Source organism: Ochotona curzoniae, unplaced genomic scaffold (assembly GCF_017591425.1).
Source record: "Ochotona curzoniae isolate NIBS_2020 unplaced genomic scaffold, NIBS_Ocur_1.0 contig_1071, whole genome shotgun sequence".
Lineage (NCBI taxonomy): Eukaryota > Metazoa > Chordata > Mammalia > Lagomorpha > Ochotonidae > Ochotona > Ochotona curzoniae.
The window spans coordinates 6867286-6894006 of record NW_024464939.1 but is presented as its reverse complement, the minus strand read 5'-3'; the positions used below and the strand labels follow the sequence as shown (position 1 = coordinate 6894006).

The 26721-nt window shown below is 41.7% G+C and overlaps 1 protein-coding gene across 3 annotated transcripts; it reads right to left on the bottom strand.

The window, feature by feature from the left end:
- Positions 1-226: 226 nt before the first annotated feature.
- Positions 227-26721, bottom strand: RMDN1 (regulator of microtubule dynamics 1). 3 transcript variants are annotated; one of them, XM_040993591.1, is made up of 10 exons: positions 26556-26721; positions 23279-23396; positions 14980-15067; positions 12944-13103; positions 10462-10551; positions 8447-8502; positions 6690-6777; positions 4535-4565; positions 1083-1216; positions 227-361 (listed from the first exon to the last, which is right to left on the bottom strand). In XM_040993591.1, the coding sequence occupies exons 1-10, from the start codon at positions 26682-26684 to the stop codon at positions 323-325; spliced, it is 933 nt and encodes a 310-aa protein (XP_040849525.1). In that variant the 5' UTR covers positions 26685-26721; the 3' UTR covers positions 227-322. The 3 variants fall into 3 exon arrangements, with proteins under 3 accessions (XP_040849525.1, XP_040849533.1, XP_040849543.1); XM_040993599.1 differs by lacking the exon at positions 10462-10551; XM_040993609.1 differs by lacking the exon at positions 10462-10551 and having other exon boundaries at positions 1083-1177.

Sequence of the window (26721 nt, the reverse complement as noted above, 5' to 3'; positions counted from 1 at the left end):
ACAAGCCCGGGAGGCCACGGTGACAGGTCACTGGGCTTCTGTCACCCAGGTGGGAGAACTGCACTGAGTTCAGAGCTTGCAGCTCTCCCCTGACCCTGACCAGAACTGGCTGTCCCACGTTTAGGGGGCCAGTATTTAGGGTGAGAGTGCAGGTGGGATGGAGTTCTCACTTTCAAAAAGAAAAAGCCACAACATTGAAAGAACTGAGAAAAAAACCATAGGAGGCTGGTGGTTAAATGCTACCTTTATAAATTCAATGAAAAGGTGGTATTTATTAGGTATTTTACATATCGTCTTCTCTCAAAAGTTATCATCCATCTTGTCACAAGCCTGTAAGCAACTGTGCAGCTTCCGTCTGTACCTAAAGTGGAAAAATACTTGTTAAATAAACCACACAGACTAACTTGTGAAATTTGTTAGTTTGCAAAAACCAGAACAGAGGAACAGAGTACTTCAGAACTGCCTGACAGTGACAGAATACTCGTACTTTAGTACGCATTCTAGATACACATGTCACACAAGAACAACTCCATAGCACTGCTGGCGACTCAACACATACACTGGGACAGATACTAAAGTCTATCTCAAAATAAATAGGTCAGTGAATTCCCATATGAAATGGAATGCATCTATACAAGCACACTGATTAAAAAATCCTAAATTCAGGGCCAAGCACAGTAGCCTAGCAGCTGAAGCCCTCACCTTGCATGAGCCGGGATCCCATATGAATACCGGTTCTAATCCTGGCAGCTCCACTTCCCATCCAGCTCCCTGCCTGTGGCTTGGGAAAGCAGTCGAGGACGGCCCAAAGCCTTGGGACCCTGCACCCGCGTGGGGGACCTGGAAGAGGTTTCTGGTTCCTGGCTTCAAATCAGTGCAGCTCTGGCCGTTGCGGCCACTTGGAGAGTGAACCATCAGGTGGAAGATCTTCCTGTCTCTCCTCCTCTCTGTTTATCTGACTTTGCAATAAAAGTAAAATCAATATATATATTTTTTAAAAATTCACCTTTATTTAAATTCACCTTTATTTGCTAGTGCTTCGCTGACAGTCCCTCTGCCTGACTTTGCGGGTGATGGTTTACCTGCTTGTCTTCCTCTGTGTGCGCTGGGTAGTCCTTGGCCTTCAGGAGCCACAGGGCAGCAAGCTTTTTGTTGTGTAACTTCAAGTATGTTTTTCCTAAAAGCAGCAAGTTTTTGCTGTAGAAGTTTGGGTCCACTGTATAAAAGAAAAAAACAAAGTAACTCAGATGAAATAGTGCCGCTTTTATTTAGGAAAGTGTTTACTTACTGATCTAAATTCTAGTAATAAATGTGGCTTGTCAGTAAGGAAAAAGGCCAACTGGAATTTTCTTTTGTTTGGCGACTCACACCTCAGACATCTGTGAAATATGTACAACCGGAAGTCTACTCTATGCAAAGCATCATACCACATATTTCTTATTCCACAATTCCATAAAACATGTACCTCTATTTTACAGAGGAGAGGCTGAGCCTGCCAACAGTATATAAGCATAGCAACAATGACTTCGTTTTAGTTCTCTGGTCTCCTACTGTAACCCCAAGTGCCTAAAACAGTGCCTGGGACAAAATCACTCCGCTTCACACACACAGGCTTGTTCTTCGTGCTTTGCCCGAAACAAAGAATGTTCCCCGTCTTTTCTCTTAACATCCTGCTCGCTCACTGACTTGGGCCAGGTAGAGTCTCCCACTGGGAGTCTCTTTTTCTTCTGCTTTCTCATGGGATTACGAAGTTTATACATTTACTGAGACATTCTCTTCATCCTTGTGTTACGCTTGTGTTCATGTTCTTTCCTTTCCACTAGAAATTCCCACAGAGCAGAAGCTGTTTCATCCTCTCTCGCTGTGGTTAAGCAGAACCTGACACCCAGTAAATAACCAGATTTATATAAGCATACACCAACAGGATACATTCCTTCATCCGCAAATTCACTCCGTGCCCTGCATTTCCAGGCATCGTGGAACAGACTGGCAGGCAGCAGCCAGGGACAGGGGCACGAGGGGCGGGGATGAAGGCAGGTGGGATCACTATGCCAGCAGCTAGGAGGAGGAAGTCCTAGTGCTGTACGGCACACCAGGAGGGCTACGGCTGCAACAATTCATTACATGAAAGACCTGCCGGTGTTCAAAGGTTCCGAACACAAGGAGATGACAAACAAGGAAATGGGGGCGATGTTCTCAAGTTACCAAACACTGCATTCCAGAAATAAATACAACCATTTCAAATAAATCCTAAAAAATTATTTCGTGTCAAAATTGTTAAAAATTAGAAGTCTACGAATGAAAGCCTAGAACTCTCTCACTAGCTTCCATTCTTCCACAGCTTCCTCTGAACAATCTGAACTCTCCCAGCATATGTTTCCATGGATAAAATTTACTCCATTTGCTGTAACCCTCATTACGCTATCTCTTTATGTGAACGCACTTTTACAACGTCTTGTAGACACACTTAGGCTCCCCTGGGTTCAGTTTGTTCATGCACGCCTCCATTGCTCTGTTTACTCTGCGCATGCGTTTGTCCAGCTCTGAGTGAGGCATTAAGCATGCATCTGTGAGCCACCTTCCCTGAGCTGACATGTTGAACCCGAGCAAATACTGAGAGTACAAAGTGATGAAGTCATAGCAGGAGAAGTAAAAATACTAAGACGAGGGATTTGCATTTCAATCACATTTGTCCCAGAAGAAAAAGCTCCCTTAAAAGAAGAGCCTGCTGAGTTAGCACCTGAATGACTGCAGAACCAGAACCTCCTTTCTCATCACAGGACAACACCTCATCAGCACCCCAATCCTCACATCTCTCAGATCCATGTCTCTCTGACATGACAATGGCATTATGAATCCCATAGAAAAATTAACTCCTAGATTTATATCCATGGCATACTAAACAGTATGATAATGACAGGATATCAAGTAAGGCAATGCCAGAGTAAATCAGAATTTAGAATGGCAGATATAGTTCCTTTAGAGAACACGTTTAGAAACAAACTTGCCTTGTTACCATTAAAGTATGTGAAGAAGTGATTATGTATAGTACCTCCAATATATAAACACTCCCTAATCTTTGTTGAATTTCATAAAAACATGTGCACAGTATTTTTTATTGTGCATTTGACAGCATGCTTGTCTCTTATTCCCCACTAAGTGTCACTAATCTTAAGTAGAACAAGTTCAAGGTAGGCCAACAATAGTTCCTCAGGGTTGGTCATTATGTTTTCCAAACAAGAAAAACAAGAAATACTTTCTCATAAATGATAGTTATCTGCAACAGAACAAAAATTAATCTGGTTTAAGACCATGATTCCCATTTACATGCCTCTAATTAGCTGTGTAATCCTAAATAGGCAGTCAAGATTCCAGAAACTCCTCTCAAAAATGAAGTCCAACTACAGCAAATGAAAGTCCACTCTACAATTAAAATGTTATTTCTGTAGTGGCCCCTTCCTTCCTTTATCCCTCCCTTCCTTCCTTTTCTTTCTTTCTTTTAATGATTTTTTTTTTAAATTGGAAAGTCAGATCCATAGGAGAGGCAGAGAGGAAGATCTTCCATCTGCTGATTCACTCCCCAAGTGAGTGCAACGAAGCCAATCTGAAGGCAGGAGCCAGGAGCTTCCTCTGGGTCTCGCACGTGGATGCAGGGTTCCAAGATCTGGGGCATCTTCCACTGCTTTTCCAGGCCACAACAGCTGGGAGCTGGATAGGAAGTGGGGCTGCCAGGATTAGAACTGGAGCCCACATGGGATTCCCTGGGCAGGCAAGACGAGGACATTAGACACTAGGCTACTGTGCAGGGACCCATGCCTTATTTCTTATTCAGAATATCTTAACTAAAAGAGAGCACTGCTTTAAAAATTCTTAATACATTGGAGCCAGCGCTGTGGTGTAGTGGGATAAGCCACCATGTGTGATGCTGGCATCCCACAAGGGTGTCAGTTTTTTTTCCAGCTGCTCCACTTTTCATCCACCTCCACGTTTATGGCCTGGGAACGCAGCAAAGGATGGCCCAAGTCCTTCCAAGTCCTTGGACCCCTGCACCCTTATGGGAAACCTACAGAAGCTCCTAATTCCTGGCCGCGGACTGGTTCGGTTCCAGCAGCTGCAGCCACTTTGGGAATGAACCAGCAGATGAAGATCTGCCTCTCTGTATACCCTTCCTTCTATAAATCTGCATGTCCAATAAAAAATAAATAAATATTTTTTTAAAAAAAGAAGGAAGCAAAGATGGAAAGGAAAAGGAAAAGGAAAGGAAAGGAGGAAGGAAGGGAGGGAGGGAGGGAGGGAGGGAAGACCCTGCCACCCACTTGAGGGATGCAGACATTCCTGGCTTCAGCCTGAACCAGCCCTGGCCAGTGAGGTCATCTGAGGGATGACCCAGTGGATGGAAGATCTCTCCTAGCTCTGTAACTCTGCCTTGCAAATATGTCAATTCTTTAAATTTTTTTTATTATAAAAAATTCTTATTATATAGGTAGCATTTATGCAATTTTAACTTATTAGTAAGTGAAACAAAAAATGTTACCTTGTTCTGCCCTGTGAAAATAGCCTAATGCCTGTAAAAAAAACAAAAAAAACAAAACAAACAAAAAACAGACACCAAGCATTATGAAAAGGATTACAATTGACTCAATATTTTAAAATATAAAATCTTTTTATATATTAAATATATGCAGAAGTATTCTCACTTAAACTATGTTATAACATCACTGAACGACGTATTTTAGTCTATAAATTTGTTACAGTAGAGATGACTGTATTCTTTTCTCCTTGGACTGCATTCTTTAACAATATTATCAATTATATTATTATTAACTTTATTACATTACTAATAATAACATAGGTGGTCATTTCGCACAGGGATTAAGGAAGGGCTTATGATACTCACAACCCTTTTGAGTGAAAGGTTCTGCTTCTACTCCAGTTGCTTCCTAAGCTGGCACTCTGTGGGGCTGGGATGGGGCAGAGGATGGGGGTGGCAGGTCGGGGGGGTTGGTGAGCAGCAGGTAATGGCTCAAATCACTGGGATCATTGATATTAAGTTTCTAACCAATGACTTTCATATGGTCTAGCCCAGGAAACTATATGCATTTGGGGAATAAATCAGTAGATGAAAGATTTCTCTGCCTCTCTGCATTTCAAATACATTTTTAAAGATTGATTTATTTTCATTGGAAAGTCAGATTTACACAGAGAAGGAGAGACAAAGATCTTCCATCCACTGATTCACACCGTAAGTGCTGCAATGGCTGGAGCTGAGCCAATCCGAAGCCAGGAGCTTCTTCCAGGTCTCCCATGCGGGTGCAGGGTCCCATGGCTTTGGTCCGTCCTTGACTGCTTTCCCAGGCCACAAGCAGGGAGCTGGATGGGAAGCGCAACAGCTGAGATGCAAAGCAGTGCCCATGTGGGCTCCTGGTGCATGCAAGGTGAGGACTTTAGACACTAGGCTACCATGCCAGGCATTCAAGTAAAATTTTAAAAATCTACATTAAAAATATTATCCAACTGTATTCTAAAAGATGCTGAACATTAAATTCTATACTACAGTTTCCTAGAGAGCAGGGAGGCTAGGAATTCGTTTATGATACAAGTATTGGGGATTTGTTTCATTACCTATGTCCTTACTCAGAAAACCTGCTAACCCAGAAATCCTTTTTGATCTTTATTATTTTTCTTTGAGAAGCAGGGGTGGGAGGGAGGACTCTCTCTCATTGTTGGCTCATTCCTCAAACATCCACAGTAGCTCTTGGAGGAAACAGTGAAGATCTGGGAACAAAATGCAGGTTTTCCTGGTGGGCAGAAACCTAACCACATGAGCTTTCCAGGGTCAATATTAGCAAGAACCCAGAATGAAAGGCAGAGCCTGGCATGGAAACTAGGCACTCTAGGATGCGGTATAACTAGTATCTTAACCATGAAGATAAACACCTGCTCCTCAATTTTATTCTTTGGCCAGCACCATGGCAGTTAGGCTATTCCTTTGCCTGTGCTACCAGCATCCTCTATGGCCACTAGTTCGTGTCCCGGCTGCTTGACTTCTGATCTAACTCCCTGCTTACAACCTGGAAAAGCAGTGAAGGATGACCCAAGTGCTTGGAACCTGTACCTGTGCAGCAGACTTGGAAAAAGCTCCTGGTTCCACACGTCAGATCAGCTCAGCTCCAACCACTGTGGCCATTTAGGAAGCGAACCAGTGCATGGAAGATCTTTTTGTCTCTCCTCTTTGTTAACTCTGCCTTTCAAATGAAAACAAATAAATCTGTTTTTAAAATGCATTCTAAAATATGGAACATGAGCTTTTACTGTTCTTATTTAAACAGCTGCTTCCTTTTTCTAAGTAACTGTATCATTGTGTGGAACACACTTAAAACATGCTGAGTCCCAAGAGCTGCTATGTTTCTTCTACCTTTTTGTTTTTATGGTATCAACTTCAAACACAAAGTTAAAATAGATCTCAGCCATGAGTTATTTTAGCTGATTATGTACTAGAATTATTAGTCACTCACCTAAAGGAAAAACAAGGAACACTCACCAGTCATGGACATAAAGCATTAATTCTCTGGATTAGCTCATTAGAAACTTGCACAAGTCCCTCACTGAATCAGCTCCCTGTGTGGACACTGGAGAATGGAGCGGAAGTTAAGAAACCGGCACTAATTTAACAAAGGACATCACAGTACCTCCTCATAGGTGGAACTAGGAGGAGTTGCAAATAGCATTTTAGCAATTCTTCTTTGATACCAAGGCATTTCAGCAAATGTATAGCACCTATAGGGAAACAAAAGAACATTATACACTCAAAATTACGCCTTCTTTTATCCGAAGACTGATATCCATCAGCAAGGGTATCTTCCAGGTTTCCCATTGAGGGCAAGGGCCCAAGGACCTGGAGCTATCCTCTGCTGCTCTCCCAAATCACAGGCAGGGACCTGGGTAGAGCAAGGCGCAGCCAGGATTCAAAACACTGCCAAATGTGGCCCCAGTGCTGCAGACGAAGGCTTAGCCTACTCTGTGGTGGCGCCTGCCCCAGCTGCTCCACTTTTCATTTAGCTCCCTGCTATTGCACCTGGGAAAGCACTAGAGCTGTTCCAAGTGCTTGGCCCCTGCAGCCACTGGGAAACCTGGAGGAAGCTCCTGAGTCCTGGCCTGGGACTGGCCCAGGTCTGGCTGTTCTGGCAGTCTCTCGCTCTCTTAACCACCCGGGGGAGGGGCGGTAGAAAAAATAAACTAAAAACAGTTTTAAAAAAACTTCAGAAAAATGTCAAAACTAGACAAGATATGCATAAATAACAATAGCACCCAATAATTTAAGCTCACATTTTAAAGGGGTAAAGCAAGGGATTAACACCCATAGATCTTTACACCTCGCGGAATGAAGTGTAGGAGAAGGCTTAGATCTTTGCCTAGTCTCTGAACTCTGAGGCAGACTGCTTCTCCCACGTGTGGACTTACTGATTTAGTGACTGCTGCTCAGTTAAGGTCAATCCTCAGCAAGCATTGGTTAGGTTACCAAGTCCTTTCTCCTCTCCGGAAAGATACCTAACTTCTCTTATACTGGACAGTTCATATTCACGTTTGTAGGTGACAATAAATATTTAGCTCTATTATCTAAACTAAAAGGAAATAGTGGCCAACTCATCTCCAAAAAGACTAATAAGCCAGCAAGATTAACACACTAATGTATTGACATATCGACAAAATAATGCTCTATATTGGACACAGGAACATATGAAAATGGAAAGATACTGAAAAATCAATTATATTGTTTCTCAGAGGAATCAACACTGTATTTGATATGCTTCAGACATGAAGACCTGGGGGCACCTCAACACTTTACAAAGACTAATCCACCTGCATTTAGCATGGCAAATGAAAACAGTCTTGTCCAAAAAGTGTGAAGGCCATTTGAGGCTAAGTACAAGTTCTAAATGGCCTCAGTAACAATGTTTAACATAGTCCCAAATTTAGTATATACACACATTAACTGCTTCTTTAAAATATATATAATTATTTCTTTTCTTTTTTCCCCTGGATAGAGTTATACGCCTAGGGGAACATGCCACTCTCTTTCCCTTCCTCTCGTCCCTACACCCCCTCTTAACATCCGTCCCCAATGCCACAGACTTGATTGCTGGTATATAAATTTATTATAAATGTAGCAGAATAAAGTAACATAAAAGTATAATTAAAATGATTAAAATTCTCTTATTCAAGAGTAAAGACACATGCTGCATGCTTTATTCCTGTTTTTTAACAGTATGCTAATCTCCCTAGTAGAGTTTACAGTTTTTATACATGTATAAATGTAAGTTAATATTTAAACTCTAAACTATTGATTATTTTTAAACATTTCATTTTGTTTTTATACATCACAAAGCATTTACATGTACCCAAAACATGATCATAGTAAAGACCTCTTAAATAAAAGTTCTCTTACCAAATCCCCATAAGATGAATTGAAGTAGCATCCTTAGGATTCAGTGCAATTGCTTTCTATCAAGAAATGAGAGGAATCAATCACTTCTTTTTTTTTTTGTAACATCTGGAAGTGTTTTATTGTATTTGTTAAAGAACCCAGGATTATAAAAAAAAAAAAATCCCAGTCCTATGTTTCAATTTTTCTGGTAAGGAGTATAAACTTTCTTCCTCCTGTTTCTTTACTGATTACATTTATCTCAATACAATAATAATGATTGGTACTAAGGTTGGTGTTCTAAGGGACAGAAACAGATGGCAAGGCCTAAGAGGGTGAGGAAAAAAAACAGACTCATTTTGAAAAAAGCAATTAAAAAAAAGCTCCTGGCTCTTGACTTCAGATCAGCTCAGCTCTGACCACTGTGGCCACTTGGGGAGTGAACCAGTGGATGGAAGATCTTTCTGTCTTTCCTTTTCTCTGTAAACCTGATTTTCCAATAAAAATAAATAAATCTTTAAAAATGCATTTAAAGTGTACATTGATAGCTAAAACACTAAGCAACCTTGCCAAATTACAGTTCTGCAATACTTCTTTTCTCCCTTCTAAGAATGAGACTAGAGTCAGCAGCTCTCCAGATGCGCGGGAGAAAGTTAATCTGTCACATAATGAGTGTCTTAGGGTCCAAGGGTTGGATGTCCTTATGAGAAGGTTTTGAGAAGGGGAACTTAAAAAAAAAACTTCCATCATAAGCTGCTCCCTTTCAATATGTCTTTCCAAAAACGTAAATCCCTACAAGTAACAGCTGCATTCAAAATACAAATGTTACAATCTTTATATCAAATATTATAGTATATAAATACAAAACATAATATTTAGCATACTTTGCCATATTGATTTAAAAGCACATAAAAATACTATTGCTGTTTCATATAATCAATAGCCTACACATTAGTTTCCTATAATTTTTCATTATTCACATTCCATATCCTGAAATAATTAAGCTATTTACCTAGTGAACTGCAGTATTTCAACCTAAATTTTAAAAGTGGTGTTTCACACCATTATTGCATGAACTAATAAAAAGAAAAATGCCACTTATAATATAAGGGATCAATTTCTGATTTCAAAATCTGAACATGTAAAATATGTAAATTACAAAATATAAAAAATGTACATATATTTCTATTGGTGCTTAAGTAAGAATTAGACCCACAAACTCCAAATACCCCTTTTTACCAATTGTTACATAAACTAGAAATTCAGACTATAAGAATAACATTCTTGCAAAGTCAGCATATTCAGAACTATATCCGCAGCTTCCCATTCATTGCTTTCTCTTTGTATTTTTGGATGAGTTCCAATACGAAGGAGAAACAGAAATGCTGGTTTCATTGTGGCAGTGTGTATTAAGGATGAGTAGCATGGATAGTATAAAATCAAGACTCCTACACAATTTTTAGCAGCTTAAGGGAGAACTTGCTGTGAAACAGCAAATGAACTTCAGGGAAAAATATTAGCATACAGTACATACACAGAATATAAAAACAGATCATAATGTGAAGTTATCTGGACTGGTAGGTGAAATGTAACATAAAACTGTACAAAATCCTGTACAACTGAATCCTTCCAAAAGAAACTGGGCTAGCCCCATGACTGTTTAGGGCAATGCTGTGTTATCAAGTGTGATGCCGTAGACGGTGGGTGGAAGCTGCACACTGGACTTTTCAAATGTTCATTCTGAAAAACCAGTTAACACGCTGTGATGAAGCCAGAGGACTGAGTGGAAAACAACAGCTGGGAGAGCAAAGGCCGTTTGAACATCTAGGCTCACTTAAGGATCCAGGTGAATGCAACCGTCAGAATGCTCAAAAGCAGAAGCGCTACTGTGCTATCAACACACAGAATGCTCAGCAACAATGACTGGCACCGCTCTAGGCCGCTAAGTGCCCGCTGGTTTGTTAAGCAGTAACGGATAATTAAAATCTGTTCAGAAAAACATCCTTCAAAATTCACAATCTTTAATCATTCAGTAGTACCTCAAAATGCTCCTTGATGATGTAGGCATTTGCAATTTTAGCCTTGATGCCTTCGTAATCTCCAACATCACTAATGCAGATGGCATACCACTAAAAGAAAGAAAAGGCCGAAGATAATTCACTCTTTCAAGTTCCATGCAATATAAGAAAACAGTGTCCACTCTTCAAAAGTCATTCTCACTCAATAAAAAGACTCTGCCATTGTCCATGCCTGCAATGATGGACATATGACGGTGTTTGAAGAACTATACTCTGGTAATGATATAGAAGAACTAGGTGGGGGGATTGGGGAGGGGATAAGGGAAATGCCAGGAGCCTATGGAACTATATCATTAAGTGATGATAATAATAATAAATAAAAATAGATAAATTTTTTTTTAAATTTACTTAACATAAAAGGCCACATGAAATGCAGCGGATAATATAAAGCAAGACGAGCACGGTCCTTCCGCCTCTCAGGAACATAACCTGCTTATGCAGAGGAAGTAATGTAAGATGGAGGGGAGTGAATCACCCCAACTACCAGCATCGTGAGATAATGAACTATTTTATGATCTTAGTAAAAAATGTAGACAAAACCTGGACTGAGTATTATTTAACCTTCCAGGCTCTGTTATAGGAACTCCCTAACTTTCCGCGGCTGCTTTGTTACAGTAGAAACAACCACATCGGGTGACTGTGACCTTGTCCTCAGAGCCACGTTTGGACAGCAGGCACAGATTTAGACAATCTGAGCTTAATTCCCAGACACTAAATTTAGGTTTAATTTTTATCACTTTGCATTTCTGCTTACATTCACGTAGAAGTAACAGTTTACAATACATACTGACAACGAAGACACGGAGGTATATGATTTTTCCCATGCAACTCAGTTTCTGGGATTTCTAAAGGATTTAGAACAATGTTCTGGGCTGGTGTGGCACAGCCAGATAAACCTCCACCTGTGATGCTGGCATCCCTTGTGGGCACAGATTCAAGTCCTGGCTGCTTTACTTCCAACCCAGCTTCCTGCCAATGTGCCTAGGAAGGCAGTGGAAGACAGATTACTATCTGTAGTAAGATGCTTCAAACCCCCTGGTGCTGTGGGAGAGCACTAGAACAGAAGGGAGGAAAGAGTTTGCTGTGACAAAGATCCGCAGCTGACAACAGAAAGAACAATGATGAGGCCTCTTCACAAGTAAATCAATGCACCTTTGAGGTCTACGACATGCAACAGGTGCTCCAAATAAATGTCCCCTCCTAAATGTCTGAGTTGTTCCTGGCAGAATTCTAGTAAACATAGCCAGAATGACCTTAACAAACACAGTTTTTGTTTAAATCCACTGTCCACCAAAGTCTTTTTCATGGATAGGATCACTGGAAATAAGTAGTTCCACTGTTTTCTTCATGATTTCTTATTTTCTTTTTTTTTCCTTCAGCAACACATTCATCATTCAGTAACATGTTATTAACTTCATGTTGTTCATTTTCTATTTTCCTGTGGTTGGTTTTATATTATGGCTTTTCATGTAAGTGGATATATAGTGACTGTGTAATAGAGACTATCATATCCAGATGTGAAGATACACGCAGAGTGCATCTCTACTTCCATATCAAAGATGGACTCCCAATGAAATTGTTAAATATGTCTTGAAAATAGGAATTTGGACTCTGCCATTGTCCACATCTACAATGTCAGGAGACCCTTCAATAGCAGGATGAAGGACTTAGCACTGCTTAGGAAGCACTATGCTACTGTAATAATACAGAGAAGATTAGTGGAGGGGAGGGGCTTTGGAGAGAGGGAAGGGACACCCAATAGTCCAGGGAACTGTATCATAAAATATTAAAAATAAATAAATAGTCTCCCCCTTGCCTCTTTTTCACACACACACACACACACACACACACACACACACACACACACACAAACTGCAAACTATACACTCGTTTACACTGCACTGACAGTTTGCAGTTACACAGCACAGTTGACTTACGGGGTTACATGGCGTTTCCAACTTGGTATTGTGATCTCATTCAATGTACTAGAGCTCGGGATAAAATCATCCCTTAGACATGAACTGCTATATACACACCAAAAGAAACCCAAGGTCTCAGACCATACAAGAGTACTACAAAACACGGGGAGGGGACGAGGGCACAAATGGTGTGAAAGGGGAAATCACAGCATCATGAAAAAAAAACTACTTCAAAAAGTTCATGAAAGATGTAGTTGACAGATTTTGGTACGCGGTCAAGCACGGTAGCCTAGTGGCTAAAGTCCTCACCTTGCACTGGTTTAAAAATAAGTGTGAGCAAAAATAATTTCATCAAATACTAAGGATGCCAAATTAAGCTTAAGAATGCAAAAGAATTCTTTTGAAAGATATTATAAAAAGAAATCTTTCCTTCTTTTTAAAAATAGAACAATTTTCTTCCTCACACATATTGCAGACCATGTACCTCTGAGTGCACGATAGCTAAGTTCCTTTAAGAAGCTCACCTTATGAGCTGCAGAACTAGACTGGTTCTTGTCTAGTGCTCTCCGTGCATACTCCAGGGCTCCATACACCAACAGCTTTTTCTCCTCCTCGGAGGTTCCGCTGAGCTGAGCCACGTCACGTGACGCCCGTGCCAAACGCCAGAGTAACTCTGCGTCTTCACTAGTTGGAAATAAAAAAGCAACCACTTTAGCTGGGCTCTAAAGATTAGTAAATGACATCTCACTAATATATCCAGCAGGAACTCTGAGCTTAGCTCTGAAACAACAGGCAGCAGGGTATCCAAAATCATTACACACGATGCTAAATTTTTTTTTCATATACAACTTTTCTTTGGGAAAATAAGTTATTCACAAACATGAACTTAATCTATAGTATCCAAAATGCACATGTCTTAGAAGGTATCTCTGCGCCTGGCCTCTGAATGCCTGAATGCTTGTCCTTGCAAATCCGTACGTAATCTCAAGGTTGTCCTGGCACAGCTCACTTACCCTTCATAGAACACCATTACATACAGACTCTATAACAAACCCCGATCCTAAACAAACAAATCACCCAAACTACTGGCACAGAACAGGTTAATGATAAACATTAGCTAATCAGTGGATGAATGAATATAACATAATCTCCAAGGAAATCCTGGGAGTGAACGCCACTGTCCTGACGCATGGCTTATTTCAAGAAACAGCACTGCACACACTTTAAATATAATTACATAAATATATTTACATAATTAAATATAATTACATAAAAATGTCAACAAAATAGTAATCAAAATTGAACATTTTTAAAAACGAATCTTGTATTCCTTTGTACTATACGTTTTTAGCCTGCTTTATATTTTTTTTACAAATATTTTGCATCTAAAGATTCTGATAATATACCTATTATTTAATGTAAAACTGAAAGTACTGTAAAATGTCAAGTCTTTTCAAGTTCCTAAGGGGAAAATGCAGAGGGAAACACTGTCTTTTACATAACTGTGAAGTAAAATTGAGTCTTGAGAAAAACCTAGTTTCAGGAATAGAAGAAAATTAGCTAGAAACAATCCAACATTTTTCGTTTAAAAGATAAGGCAGATTAGTGATTTGGCAATGCCACTTAACCTGATTTAAAATAAACATACAGCTGAGTTTGCCATGAACCCATGCTCAAAACAAAAACAAAACCACACACACAAAAAAATAGCATTATTCATTATGCTTATACCGCACTCAGCATGGACTCTACTATCTAAAATAGAAAGACAGTTCCGGTTTATCTGAAACATTACACTTCTTAGGTGACAGTTCCCATCCAAAAGGCACATATTCACTTTCTCTTCTTTTTTTAAGATTTATTTTATTTTCATTACAAAGTCAGATATACAGACAGGAGAGACAGAGAGGAAGATCTTCCTTCCGATGATTCACTCTCCAAGCGGCCACAATGGCCGGAGCTGTGCTGATCCGAAGCCAGGAGCCAGGAGCTTCCTCCAGGTCCCCTACAAGGGTACAGGGTCCCAAGGCTTTGGGCTGTCCTCGACTGCCTTCCCAGGCCACAAGCAGGGAGCTGGATGGGAAGTGGAGCTGCCGGGATTAGAACCGTCGCCCATATGGGATCCCAGCACATTCAAGGCGAAGACTTTAGCCACTAGGCCATGGCGCCAGGCCCACATGTTCACTTTCTAACCCAAGTGAATTCATTTAAATCTCATATGAAAAGGAAGTTACTTTAAAAGGACTAAGGAATTTACATTACACACAGTTGGGATAGACATAGCCAGTGACTACTTGTATGAAGCAATGCAAATGGAAACTAAAAAATGCAACATTCCACTAGATTGGGAACCACTTTTTTTCTCTATCAATGATACCTTTAGCACTTCCCATTTGTTTAATCCAAAAAAGAAATAGCATACTATGAATAAAATGCTAACAAGTAATAGTTTTGGAAATAAAAATTAAAATGACCCATTACGAAAACCTCAAGAACCAAGGATGATTCTAATTATTAATAACACAGAAGTTAAGGAGACTCCCAAGTCAGGTCTGCCTACCTTTCCTTGTACTGCGTTAACAACTGGTAAAGTTTTTCCGTTTCTCCACTTTCATACAGGTAGTCTGCTTGTTCAAGAATATCCTCAACTTCAAAGATCATGAAAGAAAAATAACAATAAAGTAAGTCACTCCAAGTCAGATGGATTCACTGCTAAAAAAACACTTTCATATATAAACAAATGAAGTCAGAAAAATCAAGAGTAAAACCTCCGAGCAATCGAAATGAAAGTATAGTAAAAATGAGTATAAAGCTAACACGAAAAATGATTTATTGAAACCATGAAAAACAAAAAATCATAAAATGTATTCTAAATGTGTCAGACTTTTCAATTTAAAAAAAAAAAAACAACTGCCTTGCTGTGAGAACTGCACCGCCGACCAATGCCCTGGCAGATGAAATCTCTGCTGGTGCTGGAGTACCATGCATTACCGACACGCACGACTCAGCACGGACCAAAACACGGGGCGCTGCTAGACTGTTATGACGTCACCTGTATGCACAGCCACTGTGAAGACAATGACGAGCTGGCATCAAGCACTGAGGGCAAGTTAACCACACCAAGAATCAGGTACCCAAGTCTCACTGGCATTACAATTCACCCAACTCAGTACTTATGTGACTATAAAACTCACAAGCCGGGTCCAGCATGGTAGCCTGGCGGCTAAAGTCCTTGCCTTGTACGCCCCAGGATCTCATATGGGCGCCAGTTCTAATCCCGGCATTCCCACTTCCCATCCAGCTCCCTGCTGGTAGCCTGGGAAAGCAGTCAAGGATGGCCCAAAGCTTTAGGATCCTGCACCCACATCGGAGACCCTGAAAAGGCTCCAGGCTCCTGGCTTCGGATTTAAAAAAAAAAAAAAATTTAAGATTTATTTTTATTTTTATTGGAAAGGCGGATATACAGAGAGGAGAGACAGAGAGGAAGATCCTCTGTCCGATGATTCACTCCCCAAGTGAGCGCAACAGCTGATGCTACGCTGATCCGAAGCCAGAAGCCTCTTCCGGGTCTCCCATGCGGATGCAGGGTCCCAAAGCTTTGGGCCGTCCTCGACTGCCTTCCCAGGCCACAGGCAGGGAGCTGGATGGGAAGCGGGGCTGCTGGGATTAGAACCGGCGCCCATATGGCGTGCAAGGCAAGGACCTTAACCACTGCGCCATCGTGCCGGGCCCTAAAAAAATTAAAACCTAGTTCAGCCAAAAGAAAACAATACTTGAAAATAGAAATGACCATATACGTGAAGTATCTTTTAAACTTTTTTTTGAAGATTTATTTATTTTTATTGGAAAGATTTACAAAGAGAAGGAGAGACAGAGAGAAAGATCTTCCATCTGCTGATTCACTCCCCAGTTGGCTGCAACAACTAGAGCTGAGCCAATCCGAAGCCACGAGCCAGGAGTTTCTTCTGGGTCTCCATTTCCCAGGCCACACAGAGGGAGCTGGATAGGAAGCGGGGCAGCCAGGACACGAACCAGAACCCACACAGGAGACCAGCACAAGCAAAGTGAGGACTTTAGCCTCTAGGCTACTCTGCCAGGAGCAGTATTTTTTAAATTTATAACACAAAAATGATAGTAGCCAAAAAATAAATATTTTTCTCCTCTTAATGCTACTTGAATGTGATCAGGTACTGCGGAGCTCAGTAATACTCAAAGCAGCTAGTTTTCTAAAGATTGCTTCAATGGATTAATTGTATATTTTTGTATTTTGGCTGATTCTCCCAAGTTTGTATTTTAACAACTCAAGACTGTTACAAAGAATTAGCAGTAGCTTTAGCATCCCTTGTAGGTATTTGTGACAAGCCAACAACGGCCCCCAGAGATGTCCACAGTAAATTATCCTGGATTTTCCAAGACAAATCCAAGAGGAAGAGAAGCTATGACAAAGCAAACAAGCTCAGGAGGAGCCGGCTGGCACTGAACACGGGGCGAGGAACAGGACTCTCACCCAGGATGGTGGGAGAGGTGTTCAGTGACCCGATCAACACCCTGATTCGGCTCCCGACCCATTCCACACTGCTGACCTACACAACTGCCAGTGTAACACGGGCTGTGTCAGCACGCCGACTCAGCGTACAGGAGACACTGGCTCCTCCGAATGCGGATCACGCTGTACGCACTCTGACTCCCTATGACTGACTACTACTTGTAGTGGAAACTCTACTCACACTCACATCATTGAAACTAGAAATTTAGTGGGTCTTTTGTATATGTTATTTTATTTTTAAAGATTTATTTAGTTTATTGGGAAGGCAGATGTACAGAGAGCAGGAGAGACAGAGGAAGATCTTCCGTTTGATGATTCACTCCCCAAGTGGCCGCAGCGGCCGGTGCTGCGTCGATCTGAAGCCAGGAGCCAGGAACTTTTTCCAGGTCTCCCACGCAGGTACAGGGTCCCAAAGCTTTGGGCCGTCCTTGACTGCTTTCCCAGACCAGGCAGGGAGCTGGATGGGAAGTGGAACTGCCGGGATTAGAACCGGTGCCCATATGGGATCCTGGTGCGTTCAAGGCAAGGATCTTAACCATTATGCTATCGCACCAGGCCCTGTATATATTCTTTTATAGCATCTCAAGTTATTAAGCTTTTACAATGCCTTTATTCTGCAGCATAGCACTATACAGTATCTAGGCCGTGTGCATTTATGTAAATATAGATAGAAATAATTTATTTTCCTGATCCCAAATTTTATAAACCATACAACGTGCAACTTTTTAATAGGAAAAAAAATACACTTGCTATGGTACTACAGACTTAACAGGCACTACATGGGAACACGCAGAACTCCACAGACCTGCAGGTTGGCTCATGTTTCACTTAAGACTCTGCACTTTTTTTATTATCATTATTTCATTTTATGACACAGTTTCACAGGCTCTGGGATTTCCCCAACCCCTCCCCAAGCCTTCTCCCCATATTGAATTCCTTCATATTGTTACAGTAGCACAGTTCATAACCAAGAGTCTGAACTTTTTTTTTTTTCATCTTTTGGCCATTAAAAATCAGGTTTATTCACACTTGTAAATGAATTAATTTTGATATGCACATCAATTGTACAAAAAAGAAAAAAATGTTCAATATCTTCTTTTTGAGGCTAAGGAGTTTTTTTTTCTTTTTTGATTACATTGCATTATGTGACACAGTTTTATAGGCACTGGGATTCTCCCCTCCCCTCCCCAAAACCCTCTACCCCCCATGGTGGATTCCTCCACCTTGTTGCATTACCACAGGTCAAATTCAGTTGAAATTCTTTCCTTGCAAGCATCTACAAAGCATAGAGTCCAGTATCTTATTGTCCAGATAAGTTCAACAGTTTCATGGGGAGACAGTCTCTGGTCTGAAGGTAGAGCCAACAGAGTATCATCCCAATCAATTAAAAGCCCTAACATTACATCAGTAACGATTTATAACATAATGGAATTAGTTGACATGGTATTGTGTAACCAGCATGTTACAAGAGAAAGAAAAAAAAAAGAGAGTGCAAGTTCTGAACCACATCCTATGACTTCTACATTGACATTACAATTATTTGTTTATATACAACTGGCTTCCATACACCTTAAAATGGCTATACATTACTATTCAGCTGTCTCATGTCTATTTTAATTTTAGTATTTAGCAGTTTATAGCGTAAGCAGGATTTTGCAGAACCTGGATATTTTTCGGGTAGTCTAACTCTTTAACTCTAACAAGACATATGTCAACAGTTTAGGTGAACAGTTTTAGGAGGGGTTGCACTTTTTAGAAATCATTTTAAAAATAAGCTGTTACTGACATAAAGAGATACACTATATAAAATGGATGGTAGTTTCAACTAGAATAATGAATAAATAAATGAATAGCTGTTTCTAAGGTAACTTAGCCTTTACAGTAAACTGCAACTTCACATTAACAGCTTCAATTTAACCTAAAATGAGTGTCTATAAGATGATAATTCTCAAGAATACAGGAAAGAAACGCTGATGATGTCATAACTTACTGTTTGTTCACCAGCCTTGGGTGGTTTTTTTAGTAATTTTTTTTTTAACTTTACTCAGCCAAGGGAGAAGCATCAGAAAAAACAAAATTCCCCTTAGACATTCCTGTGACAAGCAGAACTCTTCTTAAATTTTTCTAAACAGGATTTGAAAACGAGAAAATTCACAGGACCTAGATGTTAAGTAGCAGCAACATTATCCAACACAAAGCACACCCTTCACGCCAGCCCAGACGTGTGCCGCAGGACCACAAACGAGCACGCGGGAAGGAGCACGCAGGCCAGGCCTGCAGGTCGGCAGCAGGTGGATTTTTAAAGAAGTAAATGAAAAACAAGACAACTCAAGTGATGCAGGATCCTCTTTGCTCAGGTTTGGCACATCTAAGTTAACTAATCCTTTTTAAAAAGTATTAATTTATGTATTTACTTATGCAGAAATTCAGACTTAAAGAGAGAAAGAAAAACAGAAAGATCTTCCATTTGCTGGTCTACCTCCCAAGTGGCTGCAACAGTTGGAGGTGAGCCAATCTGAAGCCAGGAGCCTGGAGCTCTTCCAGGTCTCCCACATGGATGTAGGGTTCCAAGGCCCTGGGCCGTCCTTGATTGTTTTTTCAAGCCACAAACAGGGAGCTGGATAGGAAGTGGAGCAGCTAGGACACAAACCGGCAACCATATGGGATTCCAGAGCATGTAAAGCAAGGACTTCAGCCACTGGGCTACTGCACCAGACCCAAATTAACTAATCTTTTAAACAGTTTACAAGGAAACACACACACACACACACACACACACAATGAGTTACAGTAAATGAATCCACATATAAGGTTTTTTTTTCTGAAGATTTATTGTTATTGAAATTCAGATTCACAGAGAGGAGAGATAGAAAGATCTTCTGTCCACTGGTTCACCCGCCAAGTGACCACAAGAATTGGAGCTACGACCATGGATTTAATGTTCACCTGTTTTGAAAAAGTAGTAAAATAATTCCTAAGGTTCTGGGGCTGGCGCGATAACATAAAGGTTAAGGTTCTTGCCTTGAACGTGCCGGGATCCTATATGGGCACTGATTCTAATCCCGGCAGTTCTGCTTCCCATCCAGCTCCCTGCCTGTAGCCTGGGAAGGCAGTCGAGGACAGCCCAAAGCCTTGGGACCCTGCACCCACGTGGGATACCCGGAAATAGTCCCAGGATCCTGGCTTCAGATCGACGCAGCACCTGCCACTGTGGCCACTTCAAGAGTGAATCATCAGACACAAGATCTTCCTCTCTGTCTCTCCTGCTCTCTGTACATCTGCCTTTCCAATAAACTAAATAAATCTTTTAAAAAAAACAGTAATAATAATAGTTTATAAGGTTCCTTTAGTTATTGCTAATAAGTGGGTATGTGACACCATCTTGTGGTCACTACAGATATTACTAGCTAAACAACTGCATAATACCATTTAGTTGGAATGGTATTATACATTCATTTCAGTTAATTTTTTTTTTTTAACTTGCAGTTTAGGGGTTGGCACGGTAGCCTGGTGGCAAAAGTCCTCACCTTGCACCTACCAGGATCCCATATGGGCGCTGGTTCTAATCCCAGCAATCCTGCATCCCATCCAGTTCGCACTTGTGGCCTGGGAAAGCAGTCAAGGATAGGCAGCCCAAAGCCTTGGGACCTGTACCTGCATGGGAGAGCCAGAAGAGGTTCCTGGCTCCTGGCTTCGGATCAGCTCAGCCCTGGCCATCGAGGTCACTTGGGGAGTGAATCACCAGATGGAAGATCTTGCTCTCTGTCTCCTCCTCTCTGTGTATCTGACTTTGCAATAAAAATAATAAATAAATAAATACACTTGCATTTCAAAATGCAATCTAGTGCCAGGAGGAAAATGTTTTACGCCAGTTTAAATGAACATGAGACAAATTTAACGACAGACTACGGAGCTTTTGATGAGTGAAACTGAAGAACAACTCATTAATTACACAGCAAACGGGAAGAGAATCATACACAAAAGCAAAATTTATCAGGACAAATAAAGTTATATTTTGGAAGAAATGTCAGCTATTTTCTAAATTTAAAAAGAATGTGGGGCCAGCATTGTACCGCAGTGGATGAAGCTATCGTTTGTGACACTGGCATCCCACGGGGCACTAGTTAGGACCCAGATGCCCCATGCCCAGTCTGGCTCCCTATAAAAAGCAGTGCAAGATGACCAAAGCACTTGGGCCCCTGCACCCACGTAAAACAGAGGAGAAGCTCCAGGCCCCTGGCTTTGTCTTGGCCCAGTCCTGTCTTCCCATCCAGCTTCCTGCCTGTGGCCTGGGAAAGCAGTGGAGGACGGCCCAAAGCCTTGGGACTCTGCATCCACATGTGAGACCTGGAGGAGGCTCCTGGCTCCTGATCGGCTCAGTTCCGGCCATTGTGGACTCTTTGGGAGTGAACCAGAGCATGGAACATCTTTCTGTATCTCCTCTCTGTGCAGCTGCCTTTCCAATAAAAATAAATATTAAAAGTAAATTAAATTCTACCACTTACAACAAATGGTATCAACTAGAAACCATTATATGCTCAGTGAAATAAGTCAATTCAAAATAACAAATATCATATATTTTTTCTGATACAACATAACTTTCATGCAAAATACAAATCAACCGATATAGAGGAGAACATTTATAAGCACACATTGTCATAAATGAACCGCGTGATGGAGACCAGCACACCAGGGAGCGAAGACACACTGCAGTGTGCATCTCTACTCCCAATAAAACTGCTACACATACTGCGAAATAGTATAAAACTCAGCCCTCAGCTTTGTCCTTCTTCGTGAAAATGATGTAATTGAAAAAAAGTAGCTTTCATTTATGTGCATAATATTTGTCAAGCTGGTGCTTTGGCATAGCAAGTTAAGCTGCTGACTGCGGTGCTGACACCCAATATGGTTGTCGTCCTGGCTGTTCCACTTCCAATCCAGCTCCCTGTTAATGCAGCTGGGAAAGCAGCTCCCAGACGAACTAAGGTTCTGGGCTCCTGCCACCCACGCGAGACACCCATGAGAGACATGGCTGATGCTCCCGGACTCAGCCTGGCCCAGTCCCCATCACTGTACCATTTGGGGAGTGAACTGGCAGATGAAAGATCTGTACTTCACATTCCTTCCCTCCCTCTCTCTGTAACTGCCTTTCAAATCAGTAAATATTAAAAACATAAGTTGTGGAAAAAATAAATCAGACACGTAGCTAGTAATTCTTAATAATATCCTTAAATTCTTCTTCGAGTAAAACTTTAAAAAGACTAAGCATTCAAAATAAAATTTCTCCTTCTTTTCACAATCACCTTCTCCTTTATATTGAAAAAAGACTGGGAAATCAATAAAGATTAACCAATATATTTAAATGGTCTCTTTACAGTCTACTGAAATTTTGGTTCTGTTTCCTAGACAACTGGCTTAATTACGTTCTTTTTGCTTTTAACCAAATTGACAAGTTTTAACATGTTAACTTATCTGTATAATGCCAAATAAAATATCCAAAGGAACTTTTTTTTCAATTTTCAACCAATGTTTTGATATCAAGCTGCATTCTGTTTGCAAATTAAACCTAATATCTCAGAGTACTCTTTTTTTTCACTGTATCACATAGAAATAAAATCCCCATTTTACAATTATGAAGCAGATTTCTTCTACAAACGGTAGTCTAATCACTAAAGTCATTGCCATGTATGCACCAGGATCCCATAAGGGCGCTGGTTCATATTCCAGCTGCTCCACTTCCCATCCAGCTCCCTGCCTGTGGCCTGGGAAAGCAGTCAAGGACAGCCCAAAGCCTTGGGACCCTGCACGCACGTGGGAGACCCAGAAGAGACACCTGGCTCCTGGCTCCTGTCTTCAGATGAGCTGAACTCTAGTCAGTGCAGCTACTTGGGGAGTGAATCACGGGAGAGATCTTTCTGTCTTCCTCTCTGTATATCTGCCTTTCCAATAAAAATAAATAAATCTTTAAAGAAAAGAGTATTGAAAGAACAAGTCTTTTTTTCTTTGTAATTACAATCTCTCAATTTCAAGTTTTTAAAACATAAAAAAACATTTTTAGCTTATGGGTGCCATAATGAACTAATAGAGTATTTTATCATTAAAGCAGTCCTAGTTTCTAGAAAGTACTATGAATATGTACATGTGTATAATGTGTGTGTGTATATATACACACAAACACAGAATAACAAGTAGAAAAAAGGCAAATACAATCTAGACCACAGCAATCTTAATTTCTTCACTCTGTGAAAAACAATCAAGTTATTCACAAAATAATGAACAAAACCAGTTTTCTAGACGTTTAGTTCAGGCTTACCTTTAGCTGTGGCATGAACCACAGCAGTCTGAGAGAGAACTTGATATGTTTCAAAACCCAAGACAGACAAGACAGAGAAGAAAGGGCCTCTTTTTAAAAATCCTGGATTCCACGCAACCTACAGAAGCAATATGATCAGAATAAAAATCAGACAGAGACCATTTTAACAAAGTGCTACACAAATATTACACCAACTCCTCCCACGCCCAAAGCAATCGACTATAATACTGGAAGTGCACAAAAATCACCATCATGCTAGCAAGATCTGGTTGGAAACTCTACAGTTGACATGCAGAGGCCTGCACGATGCAAGCTGTACGGAACAGGAGCTGGTGGGTGTCTGAACACTGGGATGACCATGCACCCCAAGAAGGGCTTGGCTCCAGGCCAGCTTGCTCCTGGTATGGGAGATACTACTGTAACTTCTGCCTTCACTCTGGCACAGCCTGGCTGCTGTGGGAATTTGGCAATGAGTTACTGGACAGGAGATCCCTTGTCCTTTTCTCCACCACATAATTATATTTTAAAATATACACGGTTTCAAGTAAAGATATCTTCTAAGGTCACCCAGGAAACTCAGGGTTTTTAAGCAAATAACATAAAAAGTACATCCAAACAGATCTGGAAGTTAACTTTTATAATTCTGGGAGAGGGAAATCGATGGAGAGAATCTCCCTTCTTATACAATTTTTCTTACATGGCATCGCTTCTCCCTGTTGATGCACTCATATCAGCATAAAAACAAGCCATTCTATCTTTGCTGGAAAACAAGCTGTACTGTATCCCTTCAGAACAAATAAAAACATTTCCACTTGACCTCATAGCTCCTCCAATCTTATTTCCCAACTTTGGTTTCCCACAAAATCCTACTCGTTTTTTCTAGGCTGTAACATCCTCTTTCACATTATCTCTTGAACCCTCCCAAGTCATGCTTTATTCCCATGACTCCACAAATGGTGTTCATTAATGTTAACAAATTTGTTGCTACGTATTGGGAATCCCTTCTAAAATGCTTTGGACTGGAAGTGTTTGAGATTTTTTTTTTCAGATTCGGGAATTTATGAATATGACATATTTTAACATTCCCAAGTATAAACAAAATTAACTCACATGTCACATATACCTTAGGCTACAGTAATTCTGTGAAGCCTGAATTTAGCCTATTAGTCATTATGAGATTGGACATATGAATTTCCTGCAGTGCTAAAATTGTGCGCCAACATTTTAAGGCTTTGGAGCTTTTTGAATTGTCACATTATGATGCTCCATCTATGGTCCATTCTGACCTACCATTTGACAACTGACTACTTTTTAAAATAAAACAAGGAGAGGATGTTTAATTATTTTTAAAGATTTACTCATTTTTATTGGGAAGTCAGATATACAGACAGGAGAGACAGAAGGATCTTCTGTCTGATGATTAACTCCTTCCCAAGAGGCCACAAATGGCTGGAGCTGCGCCAATCTGAAGTCAGGAGCCAGGAGCTTCCTGCAGGTCTCCAACACAGGTGCAGGGTCCCAAGGCTTTGGGCAGTCCTCCACTGCTTTCCCAGGCTACAAACAGGGAGCTGGATGGGAAGCAGGGCCACTGAGATTAGAATTGGTGCCCATATAGACCCTGGGGCATGCAAGGTAAAGGCTTTAGCAGCTAGGCTACCACACTCGGTCCATGTGTAATTTTTTAAAAACAGTATGAGATAGGGCCCAGTGTGGTGGCGCAGTGGTTAAGGTCCTTGCCTTGCATGCCCGGGATCCCATATGGGCACCGGTTCTAATCCAAGCAGCCCCGCTTCCCATCCAACTCCCTGCCTGCAGCCGGGGAAAGCAGTTAAGGACAGCCCAAAGCTTTGGCACTCTGCACCCTTGTGGGATACTAGGAAGAGGCTCCTGGCTTCAGATTGGCTCAGCTCCAGCTGTTGCGGCCGCCTGGGGAATGAATCATCGGACGGAAGATCTTCCTATCTGTCTCTCCTTTCTGTATATCCGTCTTTCAAATAAAATAAATCTTTAAAAAAAAAGTATGAAATAAAAGGCACTATGTGAATCTATAAAACCATCATGAGCACCACAGTCATGATCATACACTTTATCAACCCCGCACTCTTCCTCTCTATGAAGCCCTTGCCCCAGCACTTAGAAATATTCCTCTCTTTGCTTCCACAATGTCACTCTGCCAGATTTCTGTCTGACTAGAGACAGAACTCTACTGGTTCCTCGCTTTGAATATCTCATTTTCCTGGTTGTGTTCTGGGCTAGTTCAGACCTTTTTTCTACTGGTCACATTTCATTTTATGGTTTGAAACTCTATCAACACCCCCAAACACCCAATCTCTAGTCTAGATGGTTCCTCTAAACATCACATCCAACCATCTACAGTGGCTAAATGGAGTCTATTACTACCTCAGGTTTAACAGTCAACAAAGTTCTTTCCCCCAAACCCACTCCTCCCAGCTTTCCACAACACAGCCAAACAGCAACTCTGTTCTTCCAGTTATTCAGATTAAAACAATAAACAACCTTGGAGAGGCCAGCCCTTGGCACAGCCGGTGAAGCCTCCCACTGCCACCCCGGCACCCCGTAAGGGCTTGGTCCACCCACCTCCCTGTGAACGCGCCTAGCAAAACGCCGGCTGAGGATGATCAAAGTGCTTGGGGTCCTGCACCCATGGGGGCGGCGTGCTGGAAGCTCACTGAGGACACACCAGGCATTCTTTCCATTTCCTATGCTTGTGTCATCTATAAAGTCTCACTCAGCTATGACAGAAATAACGCCTTATGATCCTTCATATCTCCTGCCCCAGAACAACTCTAAAATGTCTTAACTGAGCGGGCAGTTAAAGTGTAATTTAGAGCTACAGGAAAGAAGGACGTAGTTCAAGTGAAATATATCAGATGTCGTTGCCCATGCTCACCCCCAAACCCCTTTCAAGTGGCCCAGGGAGAAAAGTGCTTTTTAAACATGATGCAGATTTTACAAGCAACTAGAATATAATAATCATCATCATCTAAAGTCGCTGGGACCTTCAAAGTCACACCAGCACCTTCCCTGACAGCCTCAAGTGCAGCTGCTGGGCACAGCGGAGCTGATTCCCCGGCCCCGCAGGCTGCGCCCCACGCCGGCTCGCCAGGTTTCGGGGAGCCCCAACCCCGGGCTTCGTGCGGAGACGCGGTGCAGGGGAGCCCCGCGGCACCGCCGGCCGGGGTCCATGCCTCAACTCCCTCTCGGCAGCGGAGGCGCGGAGAGCAGCGGGGCGCGGGGGTCGGGCAGGCCGGGGTACCTCGACACCGCGGGCCCGCCAGCGGCCGCACCGCGCGCAGCTCCCCGAAGTCCTGGTCAGCAGGCGAAGCCCGCAGGCCGCTGCCCGTCCCCAAGTCACAGAGCGCCCAAGGCGAGCGGCCAGCGCCATGGCCGACACCTTCCCGCCCCCTCAGCCCGATCCCGGC